This window comes from Rutilus rutilus (assembly GCF_951802725.1).
Source record: "Rutilus rutilus genome assembly, chromosome: 25".
NCBI lineage: Eukaryota > Metazoa > Chordata > Actinopteri > Cypriniformes > Leuciscidae > Rutilus > Rutilus rutilus.
In genome coordinates, this window is record NC_140229.1 from 7114506 (window position 1) to 7134128 (window position 19623).

At 39.2% G+C, this 19623-nt stretch overlaps 1 protein-coding gene across 12 annotated transcripts in view; it reads right to left on the reverse strand.

The window, feature by feature from the left end:
* gramd1ba (GRAM domain containing 1Ba) overlaps nt 1–19623 on the reverse strand; it is a 68496-nt gene that overhangs the window by 19124 nt on the left and 29749 nt on the right. For 6 of the 12 annotated variants that reach the window (XM_084400733.1, XM_084400731.1, XM_084400725.1 and 3 more), the window contains 2 exons: nt 2364–2580; nt 1616–1636 (listed from right to left, as the gene is read on the reverse strand). In XM_084400733.1, the coding sequence (XP_084256859.1) occupies nt 1616–1636; nt 2364–2483 (141 nt within the window). In that variant the 5' untranslated portion in view covers nt 2484–2580. Of the gene's footprint in view, nt 1–1615; nt 1637–2363; nt 2581–5088; nt 5238–5885; nt 6000–10302; nt 10583–19623 lie in introns of those variants that run through there. The other 6 variants (XM_084400726.1, XM_084400734.1, XM_084400735.1 and 3 more) reach the window with 6 other exon arrangements.

Genomic DNA, 19623 nt, shown 5'->3' on the forward strand with positions numbered 1-19623 from the left:
ACACATACTGATTTCTTACTTTAATCAGGTTTAGTCTGTCATACTGGAGAGAAAGTTCATCAAGAGAGGTCAGGTGTGAAATGTTTTACTTATAAATATGTATTTATCCTTCTATATCTGTCTTTAGAAAATAAACTGACTGTGACATAAGTAACGTGTTTCTACTATGGCATAGTAAAAACTTCTGCTTTTGTGATGCTGCATCGGCACCATTTGGTGTCAAATAGAAGTTAACATCTCTTTTATAAGCCCTGTTCACACAGCAATCCCAGTAAATTACCATAACATTACCAATGACTCTGATGTAAATTATTGCAAATTACCTTTAAACACATCTGTTTTCTTCATCTACCTGGACGAGAAGCGCTTTAGTTTCACTATCTGTCCAATTTGACTACATTTGAGTGACATGCATAAGGATCGCACAGAATGCGATTTTGCTCCTAAAAACACGAGGCGCATAATAGTTACTGTAGTATTGCAGTTACTATAATACGCATACGCAATACCTGCGGAGCCGCGGAGCTGATTAATGGAAAAGAAAGAAGGGGCTGTGTCCGAAATCGCCCTCTATACCCTCATTCACTATTGCCAAGATTAGACCACTAATATAGTTCACTTGAATAAAAACGAGTGAGCGAATTTGAGTGTGGTTAGTTTGTGCATGCTCTTTAATAATTATTTGAAACTTTGCAAACTGGCAGCTTCAGTAGTGATGAAAAGATTTATCTTAAACTCTGTCATGGAAACTAATAGCATGTATAAACATTAACTAAACAATTTAATAATGAATTAAAACGGAATTTATACCTGTATGATATGTGCTGTATGTGCTGTATCCACATTGGAACCAGCAGTTTGGAAAATGGATGGATGATTAAGCTGTGGGCGCCATCTTCTGGTGAGCCGTGGGAATTCATTCGACATGAGACTCTCACAGTGCATTATGGGTATTTGCCATTGAGCATAAATCGACTGTACACTCGTTATTGCGGTGCATTGTGGGATTAAATGAGTGCACTCGATAACATCCACTATGGTTTCAGACCCCACTACAAATGGCTGTACCTTCAAATAATGCATTATTTAAGGGTATAATGGGTGATTTTGGACACAGCAAGGTTCTCGATCATGAGACGTGGCGCAATGGTCAGACGTGGCAATGGAAAAACTATTAAAAGCAGCGGAACTTACCATAAATGGACAGAGCATTATGATTGGCTCAACGCAAACTTCTTAAGACGGCGTGTTCTGACCTCGCATGTGCTCATACCCCTAATCCTGTTCTTTGTTTACACACAGAATCGTAACGGTAATTTACTGGTAATGTTACAACTTCTCATACCGGGAAATTGTTAGAACTTACTGGTACTTTTGGAAAGGTCGTGTTCACAGAACTTCACACATGATCTCTTAATAGCAGTAAAGAGTGTATGTGTGAAAGGGGCTAGTGTGTATCAGAAAGTTCAAAACATTTAACTTGGCATTACTAGCTAGTCCTGCACAGGGTTTGCTTAGCATTTTCTAGGTTAGCACAGACAGGTGATGCAAAGCATTATGGGATGGGTCACATGCAGGGTGGAGGTACGGTAGAGCAGAAAAGAGTGATGCTTACTTTAGACAGTCTCTTGTGGGACTAGCATGCATGAGAGAAAGAACAGATATCAGAAAACAAACAAAAAGAAAAAGAAAACTATGAATTATGTGCAGACAAATAAAAAACACTGTTGGGCGGCAAAGCTTCCCCACGTACAGTATCAAAGCAGAAGAGATGTTCTGTAAATCATTCTGGTACATGAGGTGCTGATGGTCATGAAATGATAATGCAAAGACTTGACTGACTTCAGATTAGACTTAAATGTGCTTCACTTTGTGACATTCACAATATTTTTTAAATGATGTACTGTTTTTATGAAGCATGTTCTTCTCGAAGAAAGGGAGAGCTTAATCTTTTACCTTGCAAATGCAATCCTTCAACAGATGCAATGATAGGAAAAAGAAAGCAAAAGCTCTACAGTATTTTCAAAAACTAGTGAGCTGCCTCTCACACACACACACTCACACTGTTTGTGTATGATGACTTTTTTTGTGTGTATGATGACTAAACTGTTCCCTGGATAGGCAGCTCACTAGGTTTTTAAGTAAATTTACTGGAAAACTGTAAACACTGGTATCTTGTAGGAAAATGTAGACTGTAATCTTCTCTACAGGTATAAATCACCTGCAGTACACTCAGAATTGAGTTTACAAGCCTGCACTGATGAGGAATTTGACCCCACAGTAGCAATAGATGTGCCAGACACGCAGTATATGAAGACGGTGAGAGCAGAAGTACAGTAAGTACAGTAAGTCACACAATTTACCTTGGAGTTCTTTCCTCCGGTGCGGGTGTTGTGAAGCGACTGGCTGTAAGTGCGTTGGACGGCTTGTTCCGGGGTGGAAGGGGATTTATCGGAAGAATGATCGGAGTTCTTTTCCACCATGTTCTCTCCCTCTGGACTCTGGGGCGTTGGGGAGCGCGAGCGTTTACGCAGGACGGGTGAGCAGGCCGGCGTGCTGCGGTTCGAGTTACTGGCAGTGCTACAGAAACAAGAAAAATATCCAATAAATAACCATAAAACAGATGTTACACTTCACAAAAAGAACGCAAATGGTTGTTTGAGCCTTGGCTGGACAGTTAGCGCATGAGCTACAAACGTGTGGTTGCTCATGTGGGAGATGCAGGATTGAGTTTCGTGTAAACCATCACAAGGCTATAGTAAACATACTAAATGTATTATTGAAAATGTACAAATGAATAAGGTATTCTGTAAAGGACAGGGGAATAAATATAGTCACTGGCTCAGAATAACAGCAACAGAAGTCACCGGAAAAGTCCCCACCAAAACCACCAAACCTCTTGTGTACACACAAATCCTCCCAGCAGGCCTTTCACCTCTGCCCTGTCAGCTTCCAGGAATGTACATCAGACTGACATCTTACAACTCTGACCAAAAAACACAGCAGCGGAGGTCACATTGCTAAAGCGCTGTAGTTCTGGTGGGAATTTCCACATCAATGATAAAATCACACACAGAAAAAACAAGATCGGACAAAATACAGGAACTGAACATCTGATGATCTTTTTGAAGCACAAAACTGAAACTGTGTAAAAAAAAAGAAAAAAAGAAAAGAAGAAACTTAAAAAAAAAAAAAAAAGTTAAAATGGAGAGCAAAGCAAATGGAGACCTCCTAGTTCATATACTTTTCTCCTGGCACCTTGATATTCTCACAGGAGATTCTCAGCACAGGCTTAAAAGGAAGTTCACCCAAAAATTGTCATCATTTACTCACTCTCAAGTTGCTCCAAACCCGTATAAGTTTCTTTCTTTTGCTGAACCCAAAAGAAGATATTTTGAAGAATTTTGGTAATCAAACAGTTGGCGGTAGCCGTTGACTTCCATAGTAGAAAAAATTTAAAAATACTATGGAAGTCAATGGCTACTGTCAACCATCTTGTTACCAACATTCTTCAAAATATCTTTTTTTGAGTTCAACAGAAGAAGAAACTCATACAGATTTGAGGGTGAGTAAATTATGAAAGAATTTCATTTTTGGGTCTTTGGGTTACTATCCCTTTAAATTTGCCAATCAACTTACAATCAAAAGTCAAATAATTCTCAAATTCTTATGGTACCAAATTATCAGAGTTATGGTGTGCGTGTTCGTTTTGTAGCTCTGTTATCTAACTGTGTTAACAAGTCTCATTTTATTTCTCCTAAGAGCTTTTAGGAGAAACATCTCAGACAAAATTGATACTTCAAATAAAACAACTGAAAACTTCATTAATTCTCCTAAGCTAAGAAAGAGTAAAATCTTCTGAGAAAAACCATTACAACAACACTCACTAGCTGACCTCAAAGACAGAGGATCTCTCAATCAGACCTTATTTGCTTACAAAAGGTCAAGATGGTATAGATAATACAGAAGATGAAAAGCCCTCTTTAATCAGATGGAGAAACTCTTCTCTAGCCATCTATCTTTGACTCAATCTCTTGATGCAGCAATCCTCCTTCTTCCTGCTGCCAGCCCTTCATCTGTCCCTCAGAAAGGCCACCAGGTTCTATCTTAATTATTAATGTTCTGTACCTGAGCTAAGAGCTGCCCGTCTGGAAAAACAAACACAGTGTGACAAAAGAGAGAGAGAGAGAGAGAGCAAATAAAATAAAGCAACTGATAAAACACCTCACAACCTCTCTGGGTTCATTCAACCTAATGCACTTATGATTTTATCCATGCAGCAACACTCAAGCACTCAAGCAGCCGTTCCTTTCTTAGAACACAAGTCCACGTGTTCTAGAAGGTTCTGACGGCAAATAAATCACTGCAGATAAAACCTTCACAGAAACGGTGGCATCAAATTACCGATGCATAGATCTACATCTATCACGCTGTCAAGAATCTGTTAGATCAGCTGCTTAAATGTTTTCTTGTACATCATGACATTCAATATACAAAGTGAGGGTGAGCAGCACAATATTCCATATTATTTTGTCTAAATAAATAGTCTAAATGCTAAAATAAATCATTTTAAATGTCACAACTAAATTAAGGCATCACAACACTTAATATTCAACAATATTATTGATCTGCCCTGCGTTGACACCATTACATGAGAACTGAACTGAGCTGGACGATGACATCACTGTTTTCTCCAGAGCAGCTGTATAAACAATATAAACTAAATTAATAACTCTTTTTTTTTTCTTTTTTTTTACAACAAAAATGAACATCACTGAACTTACTTAGGCTGGACTATGACACTATTTTCGACACGAAACAAACTTTGTTGCATTGTTTTCCTGTTATCACTGTAAAGCTGCTTTGAAACCATCTGTATTGTAGTGCTATATAAATAAAGGTGACTTGACTTGACAACATTATAATGAAAAGGCAGAAAAGGCAATCTAAATGTAAAAATATAGTAAATATGAAAATAGAGTAGTAAATAATATTAACCATCAACTGGTACTAATTTGAAAAATACATAATTAGCCAATAAGGTGCCAATATATTGTGCATCCCCACATACTTCTGTGCTATACTCACTATTTGTGTAGTACATACTGTAGTATGTATCCTGTGCAAAGTATGCGCGTTATTAAAAAAAGTAGACCACAGTATCCGATAAGCAGTGAGCTAATATTCCATTCCAGACATTATACAAAAGCATTGTCTCTCATGAGATAGCAACTGACATTAGGGTGCAGCTTGAGAACACAAGTGCCAAACACTTTCTCACTCTCCACAGACACACCTATAAAGTGATAAAAGGTATTTATCAAACACTCTAGAGAAAAAAAGCTTGTATTGTGGATGGATGTACGGCTCTACTCACCTCTCATCTGTCATATCTGCGCTTATAAGAGCCGTAATGACAGGCCACACGTGTGTGTGTGTGTGTGTGAATGCAGTTTTCACACCTCTGCTTAAAGGCTAAAACCAAAAAACTAACATACATGGTATAAAACATTTTCTCATACCACCAGTCGGAAGATATTGCTCTCTCACGCTAGCTTGAGTCACAGAGAGCATTTGGCAGAGATAAACATCTTTCTCACACTCTTTAAAGGGGTGAAAACACTCCTATGTGATGCAAAAATAATAATACAAAAATGGCTCGGTACATGCAGCAAACGCAATGCATTATTCTGATCAAATATCTCATACAGTAAAAAACATACAGTTATCTGCTTGAAATTGGATGAAAGATGGATTTACTTCCTGGAAAAATCCATGATTCTATTACATATTGTAGCTAATGGACATGTCAAGTGTGACAGTCCCATCATGCAAATGACTTCCCTTCATGATGTTAATGCAAAAAAAATCACACATTGACAAACCTGGTGGCCATGAGGGGCTACACGAAAGCGTTCGGCTCTGCTTCATTCATTCAGTGCGGCTGCAGTGTGAGAATGGAGTGATGTGAGGAGAGAGGAGGAAGAGAGGAGGCGGAGCTTATCGTCTCAGCATCCATGTTCTTTCATGCAAGCTTCCTCATTTCTACGCTCTTCTACATGCTTCCTCTTCTGTTCTGTTAGCTCTTCACTATCGTTCTGTCGAGCTGGTGTGAAAAGCGGCTGCTGTGCTGGGGTTTAATATTCACGGCTTTCTTGAATGAAGCCACTCACGTCAGCAGTCTCTGGCTCTCTACCCCTCCCCCTGTCCAATCACATCCCTCCCTTCCCCTCTCACTCGCTCATGCTCGCTCTCTGTTCACTCCTGTGATGCATATGCCATCAAATCCTACCCAGTCAAGTCAACTCACCTTTATTGCTACAGATTGTCTCAAAGCAGCTTTACAGTGATAAGGAAAAGAATGACTCTCTGACAAAAAAAAACTCTGGATAGCTTTTACTTATGTGAATATTGTAATATGTGAATAAGTAATACGCTTGAACTTGTGTGAAGAGGAATGCACTGTTATTTTTCTAAACAATCAGACTTAGCTTTCTCCTTAAATGTAAATCTATGTGATCATCCACCAGGTAGAAATTATGAGTTTTATGAGTTCCTGTGATGCAAAGCTGAATTTTCAGCATCATTACTCCAGTCTTCAGTGTCACATGATCCTTCAGAATTAATTCTGGCACTCTATTATTATTGGTGCTCAATTTTTCAACAATGATTCTTATTTAATATCAATTTTGAAAACATTGTTTAATTTTTTTGTTGAAGCTGATTTTTTTTAATCATGATTCTTTAATGAGGATGATTTGAAATATTAATATTTTGTAATCAATTATTTTAGCGTCACTTTTGATCCATTTAATGCATCTTTGCTGAATAAAAGTATTTTTTTCTTCTTTTTTATTTCTTTGTATCTCCCTTACCCCATTCCTTTCAATATTAGTGTCACGGTTTCCACAAAAATATTATGCAGCAAAAACATATATATAATAATAACATAATAAGAAATGCACCTTTTGCAACATATCACATTGATTTCTGAAGGATCATCTAAAGATCACACTTAAGACCAGAGTAATGATGCTGAAAATTCAGCTTTGCCATCTCAGGAATAAATAACATTTTAAAATATATTCAAATAGAAGACAGTTACTTTAAATTGTAATAATATTTCAGTATTTTTCATTAAATAAATGCAGCGATGATGAGCATAAAAGACTTCTTTATATATATATATCTGTTAAATCTGTTCAAATCTGGATCAGATCAGATGTGATCAAATCATGATCTGATAATAAATATTAGATCAGATCAGGGTTCAATTAGATCACTCAAATCATTGTCAGATGAGATCGAAAGGATCAGATTACAGTCAGATTGCCATCACCTGATTTGATCACAGTCCAATCATATGAGTGAGATCAGATAAAGGTTAAACTGGATCAGTCGCAAATTAATCGGAGTTTGATAAGATCACAATTTAGATTCAAGTGAAATTAGATTCAAATCAAATTCAGAGTTGGATCAGAGATCAGATATTGGTGACATCAGAGTGGAGTCACAATTAAAGAATAATCAGAAAATTCACAATCACAGAAACAGATCAAATCATGAATCTGTGAATCAACAGATTTGCTAGTCTGATTTATACTGAGAGAGAGAGAGAGCATATCTCTGCTTAAAATAGACCTGTAATCTGCTCAGGACGGTGTAATACATGGTAATGTCTGGAACAAACAGCCTATCTTTACTGTCCAGCTATCTGTTACTGTTGCATTTAACTCTGGAATGCCTTTGAGAAAAAAGAAAAAGAACACACTTTTTTAAAGTACCCCTATTATGCTATTTTAATGGTTCCTAATTTTCTTTTAGAGGTCTCGTACAATAGGTTTACATGCATCCAAGTTAAAAAAACAACAAAAAAAAAAAACATACATTGAAACCTCATTTCACACAGTGTCTGAAACCAGTCCGTTTGAAGATGCGGTCCCTCTAAACCCCTCAGCTCTATACTCTGGTCAGTTGGCCCAGTCTGTTGTGATTGGTCTACCTCTTACAATGTGCGTCGAAAAAAAAATGCCTACATTACACATATGAATTTTAGCTCCAGAAGCCTCTTCAGCACTTGTATGCACAGTAATACAAACAGTAAAGATGGCGTCGATTTTACCGTATCAATTCGAGCCCGAGTTCTCATCTTTTTGAAGTGCATCCAAAGTGGATTTGCAGCGCGGAAAACAACGTCTTCTCGGCATGACGACAACATGAACCAAACTCTTTCAGGCCTCTACTACAACTACACTGTTTGAGGGCGGGTCAAAAAACTACATGTTGTTTGTGGGCAGCCAATGAAGACCATATGCTGGCATTATGCAAACCTAATTAGGCTTGTGCAGGAAGTAAGACTGGCATCACTGACGATTCATTTCAGGCAGTTCAGAATCGGTTTGCAGACTTAAACTTTGCAGACCTTTTACATTCAAAAACAGCTTTATTACACATGAAAAAGCATAATACGGGCACTTTTAACAGCATGAAGTATAAATTCTATACTATGCAGTATAACTAAAACATATGCTACGTCTGTGACAGACTGCACTAGAGAGGGAGCTGGTCATGTGACCACATCTGCCTTAAGAAGTACACCTCTTTATAATGTAATCAGACATTATAAATGTGGATTATCAAACAGTGTTTTCACGAGGGACTCATAATTATATAGCAACATGTCTAGTGTCCACTGCAGTCAACACACACAGATGGACACTGTGAGTGATCTGGTCCAAGGACGCGCTCTGCAGTGCTTATTTAACAGTCCTAGAGAACACAGCACACAGATGCTGAGACTGTCCACACTGTTATCGCAGAACGGCTGATGTGCAGAAATCTGTACAACTACGGTACCTACAAAAATACCTTTAAAAGAAAGTATTTCATGTTTTTGTAAAGTGTACTATGTTAATATCTTTTTTTTCGACATGTACTATGCTAATTCCATGAAATACAATATCATTAAAATACCATAGTATATTAATAGAAATGATTCAATACCATGGTGTATATATATATATATAAGAGAACCATGATATTATTATAATTATTATTAGTCTAATTTCCATTTACAACCAATGATGTTTGGGATTGGAATATTTCTTTGTCTGACCAATGGCAAACAGGAGGAGTGTCTGGGAAAGCTTAGACAAGGACTAGACTTCTTAAGGCCAAGATCCAGACCAACAACCTGATGGTCCAAGAACCAGGCTGTCATTTTAATGAACTAAATAACAAAATAACGCTTTAATGAAAGACAGACAGACAGACAAAACCTGCAACCGTTTTTTTTTTGTGCAAATTCTCTGTATGGTGATGACGTCACGCTGACCCGTGCTTGAGGTTTTTATCACCTTTAATATGGTAAAAATCTCTGGAATTTTATCTGAGACCTAGAAAAAAGCCATGTTCATGTGGCCTCAATGTCTCAAGAGTACAAGATCAATACACTAGTTCTGTCAGATAAGACCTCAGGCTTTCATAAACACAAGCTGTATCAACATCTGATGAAACAGTCTGCATTATAATATAATTGCCAAATGTTTGCATTAAGCATGCTTATCAGACTTGAAACACACTACAATACAAAAAATTTTCAAAGTATTTAACCAAGCGACTAGTTCATAACAGAAACACATCATATGAGCTAATTTTAATCGTTTCCTCATTTCTAAAAATTCCCAACCACAAAGCACCTTCATCACAAATAACTTGGACTTCTGAGGAAACTGCTACATTTTGCCTTGCTGACACACAGTAGAGTATATGAACTGAGAAAAAGGAAAAACGACGGTCCAAAAGAATATGAAATTATTACATGAAAACTGCACTGTCACACTTCCTTCACTAATCTGCATAAGTCCTGAACTCAGTGCCTCTAAAATAAGCTTCCACCATCCAACAGGGAAGAATCATTCTGCCATCTAAGAGGGCAATGTTACATAACCATTAAAAGTTTATCATTAAAGTCCACCATCTTGGCCTCAGCTGTGTGACCGCCCATTGTTTGGAGCTAGGGAGAACCAAATCAGTCATCAGACCAAGTCAACGCTATACATGGTTGATGTATACAAGTGGCCACTAATACGTCACTGCAGATCTCAGACAGCGACAGATACAAAGCCACGGAGAGAGCGAATTCCTACCGTACCGTACAATGCAGGTGTTTAAGATGAGGACATGCAGCCAAAATCTCTGCGACATTAAAATAAGAAGTAAACACACAAACGAATACTGCAGAGAGAGGAGAAGCCCACGACAGACCGGTTGGCATCACACAGGACCGTCTGTCCATCTTACCAGGCAAGCTTGAAGCCTTTCATTAGTGCAGTGCAGGCTGTCCTGATCCCACAGTGTCATCTTCCCATTTCACGGGCCGCCTTTCCCAAGGCATCCCGAGCGGGATGTTAATCCGGGTCGGTTCTGGTGATCCCAAGCACGGGCGATCGGCCCGACTCAGAATGCCTCATTCAGCATGAAAGTGTCCGGCGAGCCATATTTCCACATCCTGAGTGCTTGAAGCGCTCATGTGCACCTCTGAAACGCAGCAGCCTCTCTCTCCCTCTCTCTTCCTGCAGATGAGGGCATGAGCGGCTCTCGTCTCAATCCGGTGCTCGCTGAGCATGCTCAGATCCTCTAGGCCACTCCCCCACCCCCACCCCCCCCCTGCTTCCTTCCTGACTCAAAGAAATTCCTGTCCGGTCTCACTGCTGCTGTGTGTGTGAGGGACTATGGGGCTGTCGACAGCTGGTCCTCTAATCCCTTAATACAGATGGACGGTAAACACTGCGAACAGAGTGTGTAAGGATGAGAGAAATATATTGCTTGGTGTCTTGTTCTATTGCAGTTACACACACACACAGTTGATATTACTGCAATTGTCTAGTCACGTGTACAGGCCATAGCAGTGCTTCTCTGATCTCGTGGACACACAGGTCTCTCTTCTGAAACACCCACAAGCTGCCCGAACACATACATGTCTGTTAAACTGTGTTTTCAATGTGTGCGTCAGTAAAGAGCAACAGGAAGTGTTCACTACAGACTCAAATTTTGATGGCTGCGTCGTTCAGATTTGACTGGGTATAAAAGCAAGACAATTCTGAGTCACTGTCCTCAAATTCACTTAAATACACGTAACATGGTGACAATGATTTTCAAAGTAGGACATGTTCCTGAATCCTTGTCCTCATCCCTGTCATCCTAAATCAATAATATTTTAGGGTTAGGTTTAGGGTTGGGTTTTGGGGCATGAATAGCATTCTAACTCCTCTGATTTTAGGGGTTAGGTGTGAACGCACCTACACAACATAAAGCTTACCCAAAAAAAAGACAAAGACATCAAAGACAAACAAAAGATGTTGATTCTGGCATAAATCCTACTTGGCAAAATCATAGTCATACATTAACAAAAATATACGAGAAGTGTTCACATTTACAGTGATTTACAGAATCAAAATGACCATGAGTTCGTTTTAATGAGAGTTAGTGGTTTAAGGCTACATGAGGGAAAACAACTGTTATAACAAAAATGCACTGTTATAACACCATTCACAGTGATGCAATATGGTAAATGGAAGCACAGACAGAGAAGCTTACATGATTGTCATCCAGCAGCAACCAACAGGACAGCAACTTCCCGTGATTTAATCGCTGTAAGTGTCAACGCACCTACAATACATCACTTTCTATTGGTTATGCAACTGGTTCTCAAAAAAACGCAATACTTGCCTGTTTTACATTGAATATAAACGTGGACTAGGGGTCTGGAACACATCTGAGAGAAGAACACCTGGAATAGAGGACTCATAACGCCCAGTTTCAAAAGTAAAAATTAGATCTGTGTGAGCAGTGATGTTTTGCAGCATTATCAACACAAAACTCATTCACTTCCTTACCGAACACAATGCCTTAAGCAAAAGTCAAACATTTTAGAACAGCAGTCCATTTCTTCACCCTCCATATCCTGATTGATAAATACATCAACCAAAACAAAACCAAAATATTTGCATGCTTTGTAGATTTCCAGAAGGCCTTTGATTTATTTTGGCAACAAGGTCTACTGTCTTACTTTCAGAAAATTGGTATAGGGAGCAAAACATACAACATCATAAAAATGATGTATTCAAACAATAAATGTGCAATCAATATTGGCAATAAAAAAACGGAGTTCTTCACTCAAGGATGGGTGTGAGACAGGGCTGCCCACTATCACCGACCCTCTTCAATATATACATCAATAAATTGGCGAAACTACAAGAACAATCAGCAGCACCTGGCCTCCACATGACTACATGATAAATTCTACACTATAAAGTTAGTCCTCTATGCAGATGATCTGGTCCTGCCGTCTCCAACAAAAGAGGGTCTACAGCAGAACCAGTTTCAAAAACAATTTCACCCTTGGTATGATAAAAACCGTTAATGCCACAAACTACTTATACCTTGGTTTGAAATGGAAACGGAAACCTCAACTTGGCCTTGAATTAACCGAAAGATAAAGCAAGAAGGGCTTTCTATGCCATCAAAAAAAATCTAATCTGCCTCAAAAGATTCCAATCAGTCATAGAACATATTGCACTATATGGCAGCGAAGTTTGGGGTCCTCTCCTAAATCACGAGTTTGACAAATGGGACAAAAATCCGATTGAAGCCCTGCATACAGAGCTTTGTAAAAGCATCCTTAGAGTACAGAGAAACACACCTGATAATGTATGCAGGGCAGAATCAGGCCAATGCCCTCTATCCACATTGAGAAAAAAGCCATCAAATTTTGGAAACATCTAAAATTGTGTGACCCCAACTCTTTATCATTTTAAAGCCCTTTAAATCCATGAAATGACCGATGAGAAGAGTCCCCTCATTCAGCTGGTACTGAGGCTCCATAAACAGACTAACACATTTAACACGACTAACAATAATCAGCCTCAGGACACTGACAACCCTCATCCACAGAATCAACAGAGCCCAACCAAATGATTAATGCACAAAAGGAAAACTACCTAGCTTATTGGAATGAAACAACACAAAACAAAGCAAACTACAATGTTATTTGGCCCTAAACAGAGATTAGCAGAATACCTGAGCACAGTCACAGACCACAAACTGAGGTAAAACATGACGGACTGAGCTACTACAGCCTGGCTATAGAGAAGGGCAGATACAGACAGAGCTGGATGCCCAGAGAGGGCAATTTGAAAGTATTTGTCCCAACTTCAAAAAGTTGAAGAATGATGCACAAGCTCAATATTTTCTTGGTGTAAAAAAGAGACTGCATTTCACTAGCAGCAAAGTAAATCAATTCCTGCCACAAAAAGAGGAAAAGTCAACCAAACAGTGATGCACCCATTTACTCACTCTCTCTCTCACACACACACACACACACACACACACACACACACACACACACACACACACACACACGTGAATTCACACAAACTCTTGTACACACACACACACACACACACATACACACACATATGCAAACACACACACCACTATAAAGAGAGAGAGGATACCTCTGAAAACCTGACTACTATTTCAAAACTTCATAAATGAAGTTTACACACAGACTGGTAAAAAACATGGTCATCTAATTCTCGTTTCTCATTTTTATATCCAACAAGCTAGGATAATACACAAGCAGCCAATAAATTATCAGCATGATGCTGGCCACAGAGGACTGGCCAATCAGAATGAGTCCCTGTAAAAGCACTGGCCAATCAGAGTGTGTGCAAGTCACAGTGGTGCTGAATGGACAGCTCCATCACGCTCTGAATGTGAATGCATGCATGATGTATGAATAAACATTTTATCTGAGACTTATATGTAAGAGTTCAGTTTGGACTTTTTAGACAAAATTCAGTGCACCTTGGGATTAAATTATATAATGTGGTAAAACATTTATGAAATATACTTTCATAAATACATATTCTGATTCTTATATGATATGTTATGAGATGTTACTTGTGCCAAAGGTGTTTGATGTCCAATTAAAGAAAATGCAAATGCAGTTTCAAATATGAAAAAATCTATATCATAATTTAAATCATATAATTTCATCAGAAGCACTCCTACAATTTCACAGCGTCCAGTACTGATGTGAAATATCAGCATTGCACATGTTCTCCATTACATCAACATGTTCCTTTGCCCTTGCTGGGTCTCTGGGGGTCTGAGTGGGGATGAGCAACTCTGGCTCCAGCGGGCCTGCCAAACCTGGCCAATGAAGGCTGGAGCTTATTTCTGTGGATCCAGTCCTGAAATGTTTAGCCCTGTGGCCCAACGGCCAGCTAGAGCTGCCACATAGCCCCGCCCCCTCAGCATTGCTGAGCTCACTGCCACATGGAGGCTTGAAGGGAGCCAGCCAATGAGAGGAGAGCGTGAGAGAGTCAGGTGATGAGGTGACTGTCAGGCTTGGTTAGAGAGCGTACTGGAGAAGTGAAGTGAGGCAGCTAATCCCTGCGTGCACAAACAAACACACACACACACACACACACACCCCACACACACACACACCCCCACACAACCCTGACCGGCAAAAACAACACAGATTGTTATTCCACTAAAAAGAGCTCAGAGGGATCAGATGATATTACTCATAACTAGTTGTCGACGGTTTTTCCAAAAGAGGGAATGCCAGATATAATGTTAATATGAGAGCAAAATGGTTTGAATAAACGCTTATTTTATTCAATATTTACTTAAAACAAATTGTGATATGCATTAACAAATCTGAAACAGTTATTAGCTTATGCAAAATATTGCTTTTTTGTAATGGATTGTTGGGGGGGAAATATGCGGAAGAGAGAATTATGGTGAATAACTATGGTAAAATACTACACGCTTATTAGTAGTTAAAATATATTTATTCAAAAATCCTTCAAAATCATAAAAATGTATAATTGCATTTTGAAAGAGTTTTGAATAAATATTGAATACATTCAAATGTATTAATTTTTTTTATTTTTTATTATAATAATAAAACTAACAGAGTCTGGAATATAAAGATATAATTCGTAAATATTATATGTGTAATGATGGTGTGAATCTGTGGAGCTTTTCACGCTTTCTCTGCTGAAAATCTTCTCTCTCTCTCTCTCTCTCTCTCTCTCTCTCTCTCTCTATATATATATTATTTTTTACAAAGTCTATATGGTAAAATGTGTAAAAGACTTCAACAGTATGCATGCTTATGTATCACTATTAATATTATCAGATTCAATGAAATGTTTAATAAAAGATGTGTAGAAGTTTATGAATGAATTCTGCTTGAATCTGCAAAGCTTTGTGTGGGATTCAGTGGCTGCAGATCCCATGCGGATCTACTGTTACCTCACCGATCACTGAGGAGATGACTTATGATGCAAACACAGGTCTCGGGTGCTTTCCTGAGATTTATACAGCAGCACTGCGGAATCCCACACAGGAAGGAGAACTCAATCATTTGCTCATGACCTACTTTCTCTGGCTCTATACAGCCCACTCTTCCTGACAGAGACCCTAAGGACTCTGAGAGTTAGTTCAATCTGCAAGTAAAACGACTCAGTGCCCACAGACAGACAGACAGATGTCCAGAGAGGATTCACTTTACATATGGCTGAGGAAATAGTCCGTTTAAAAGGAAGTCAGAAGTGCACATGAACTACTATGAGAGAAGGGATTCTGTTTACAGCTCAGTGGAAAAGAAAGAGAGTGCGTGAGAGAGAGGTATCTGATTGGGGTGTTAGATAACATCAGTCTGCAGTTCTGTGATGAATCATCAGCTCTGGTAACAGGACACTGCTGCTGCAGGCTTCTGTCTAATCTCAGCTGAAAGATGGCCTGCACATCTTTCATAGGGATCTGGACAATTAAATAAGAACACAAGATCAAATGAGGCAACCCGAGCATGTTGAGCACCCTGAAAATGATTACAGGAACAAGTCAAGCAATAATGTGCTTACACATCTTGTTACACATCATTTTGATGGCCACTATCTTGTTGAAACAAGGGCACTGAGAAAACAGGCTGAGCTTAATTTAAAGGGGACCCTTTTTACAAGATGCAATATAAGTCTCAGTAGTCCCCAGAATGTGTCTGTGAAGTTTCAGATCAAAATATCCCACAGACCATTTATTATCAAATGTTGTAAATGCTCATTTTTAAGTTGAAGCAAAAACACTCTCTTTTCGTGCATGTATCTTTAAATGTAAATGAGCTGCTGCTCTCCTCCCCTGTCCAGAATAGAGGGTGTGCGCGTGTCACCGTCGACCGGAATGAGAGTAGAAAGACAGAGGGGCAGCATTGGTTTTCAGCGTGAATGCCGCGAAAAACACACAAACACATCTAAAACGGGAAAGAGCTTTGCGAATGACTGTACAATTAGATTTGACAAGAAATATGAGGTATATTTTTACAACTGGACTTCAGGTAGCGAATTGTGGATTTGCAGTTATCATTTTGTGTCAATATGCTGAATTTAGGGGTAAAATCATACCCTATATATTGTATTTGTCACGTGTCAGTGCTCGTTTGGACTTTCAGTTTGATTGGTTCCTGTTTTCCTTTGTTCTTTTCCTGCCACTCCTTCGTTTCTATGGTTACTGTCATTAAGTTTAGCTGTGTCATCTGTGTTTAGTTAATCATCATCATCTGTATCACCTGTGTTCCGTTAATCAGTGTCATTTGTGTTTGTATTTAAAGGTATAGCGGAGGATTTTCTTTTTCCGGGTGGATCATCAAGACTATTGGTCCTCCTAAGTGTCAATCATTCTGGTGATATGTTTACGTAAGGCCGTCGTACGTGCTCGTGCACACGATTCACACGATGGCGTGCGCTCAAAACACAGGTTGGGCTTCCCACTGATGCCTCAGTCGCGAAGTTTCTACTTGACAGGTAAAGTTTGGCATGCTCTTTGGAGAAATCCATTTAAAATCACTGCTAGTAAAAGTTAATGTAAGCTATGATTAGCTCGTGCATGCTCTCTCATGCACACGTTTAATAGGCGTTCCCTCTTGGGAGCAGGTAGAGTGTTGCGCATGTGCATTTTTTCAAAAAGTGGAGAGGGCGGTTCTTTTCTAAAATTCGGGAAAATCCTCCACTATACCTTTAAGTTCCTTCTGTTCAGTCAGTCTTGGTCTGGTCTCAGTTTTATTTAGTGTGTGTGTTGTTACCTGTTCTGCTGTCCTGTGTTTAATTACATTAAAACTTCTGATTTCGGCTTAATGGCTGTGGCCTAATGGTTAGAGAGACTGGTAACTCGAAGGTTGTGGGTTCGATTCTCAGTACCAGCAGGAAATGACTGAGGTGCCATTGAGCAAGGCACCTAACCCCCAACCGCTCCCTGGGAGCCAGAGCAAAATGGCTGCCCACTGCTCCCGAGTGTGTGTGTGTTCACTACTTACTACTCCTAATGTGCACTAACTTGGATGGGTTAATGCAGAGGAAAAATTCTGAGTATGGGTTACCATACTTAGCATTCATGTCACTTTCACATATGGGCCCAGTTTCACAAACAGGTCTTAGATTAAGCCAGGATTAGGCCTTAGTTCAATTAGGACAGCTCTTATAAAACGTCTTGTAAAGCCTTAAAAAAAATGACTGGTGTGCAACTTGAAACAAAACAATGGCACTGGTATATTTTAAGATTTGCCAGTGCAAGTTGCTTTCAGTTAGAACAGTTCAAACATGAATTTTAGTCTGGGACTAGGTTTAAGCCTCGCCTGTGAAACCGGTGGAATGTTTTCTGAGTGCACACATCCGAAGCACGCGCACAGAAAGCTGGCTGTCAGACATGAGTATTAAATGAAGCTCTCTTTCACACTTCTTGCGCTTAAACTGTCCAATACACACAGGGTTATGTCAAAAACAAACAAAGTTCACAAACACAAGTCAGCTATGTCTGTGAATGTAAACAGCAGGGAAAGAAATCGCATGTGTATATTAAGAATAAGATCTGTGTATTAAAGTGAAAGCAGCGTAATATACAGCACCTACTGCTGTATTTGCTGTTAACATGAAAAAAACTAAACAAAAGAAAAACAGAAAATCGCTCACCGTTCTTGATTGAGCAACTTTAGTTGCTATAATAAAAAATACATTTCTTAATTGAATGCTGCTGTTAAATGCTCTGGCGAAGAGATAAACTTGGCGGACTGCGTACAGCTCACTCAGGGGAGGAGCTAAGCTAATAGGGCAGGTTCCGTGCCAGTCGTGGGCGGGGCCTGTTCCAATGCGATTCCACATTCCTGAACGGCTCATTTTCACTGCCACTATTTACCCAGTCGCCCAATCACAGTGGATGAGAGGCGGGACAAATACCACACAGACCAACCGTCACTCATCAATCTCATGAACCCACATAGGCCGGACTCCGGAGGGTTCGTCCTGTCTTTCTACGTGGTTCATCTCTTCATCCAAAATGAGGGCCAGAGCGAGTACTTTACAATGGGTGACATTTTTATATTCAGAAACAAACTATCTGCGAAATCAGATACTAGTAAATCTTCCGCAGATATTCTGAATCATAGCAACCAAAGCGTAAAAACTGAAAAACAAAGAAGAAGAAAAAAGTCTACACCACCAAAGTGCTCTCAAGCGCAGCAGCTATGCGTTTTAGAAGAGCACCTGCCATTTTCAGCTCGCTATAAACGCTTTGGTGGAAAAAAAAAGCCTAAGTGTTCATATACAGTATGTACGAATATGATGGCCCCAGAATGTAATTGGACACTAAAGACACAAGATAATATATCTGAATGTCATTGCATTAGATACAAAATAAACCAATAATGCAAACAAAAGATGCATGAGCTTTTCTCAGAATTAACTTCACGGTTCTAAGCCTTTTTGTGAACACCTCAAGTTCACACATGTCCAACAGTCACCATGGGTTAACAGTTAATGTTCACATTAAAACATTTTACAACTAGAATTTGTCTAAACACTTTCTGTGTTCATTTTGTCCAATAACTATTGATTAAATATTTTTAGTCTAACAAACTTCTTTATGTAAAACTTTTGGCTTTAAAAGTATGCTAGTGCGAGCTTTTATTCAAATAAATGTCAGTTGGTTTGATTTCTAGTTATCTAACGCACTGACATTCAGATATTTTGAAAGTATGGCATCCAAATACTTTTTGTGGCCCTTTCTCTGTAAACTACATGGATATTGTTAGAAAATATGAAACGTTAAATGTAGCAAGTTGCAGTGAATAATGTATGCTTCCTGTTATAGGCTCACTGCACTTTTCTTTTGCAACGTAAGCATCTCCTAACAAACTATAGCAAAAGGGCAACTCAGAATGTTGCTGATCATGTCAAAACAAAAACCCTGTCCCAATCTACAAGGTCTGATCTCACCTCAATACACAGAGGAATAGAGAGAGAGAGAGAGGTTGAGGCTGGCAGAGTGATTTCTTTGTTAATAAGTCTGCTTTAAACAACTGCTAATTAAAGAACAGGCACACTAGCGCGCACACACACACACACACACACACACACACACATCTGCATTCATCAAAGCTTTGTGCCTGAAGAGAAACAGATCTAGTTAGTCTAGTTACTGTGACAGGGACACAATGACCCTGAGCTCATGTCGATCAGAAGAACATGACATGACTCTTTCACTGTCTCATCCTCTCAC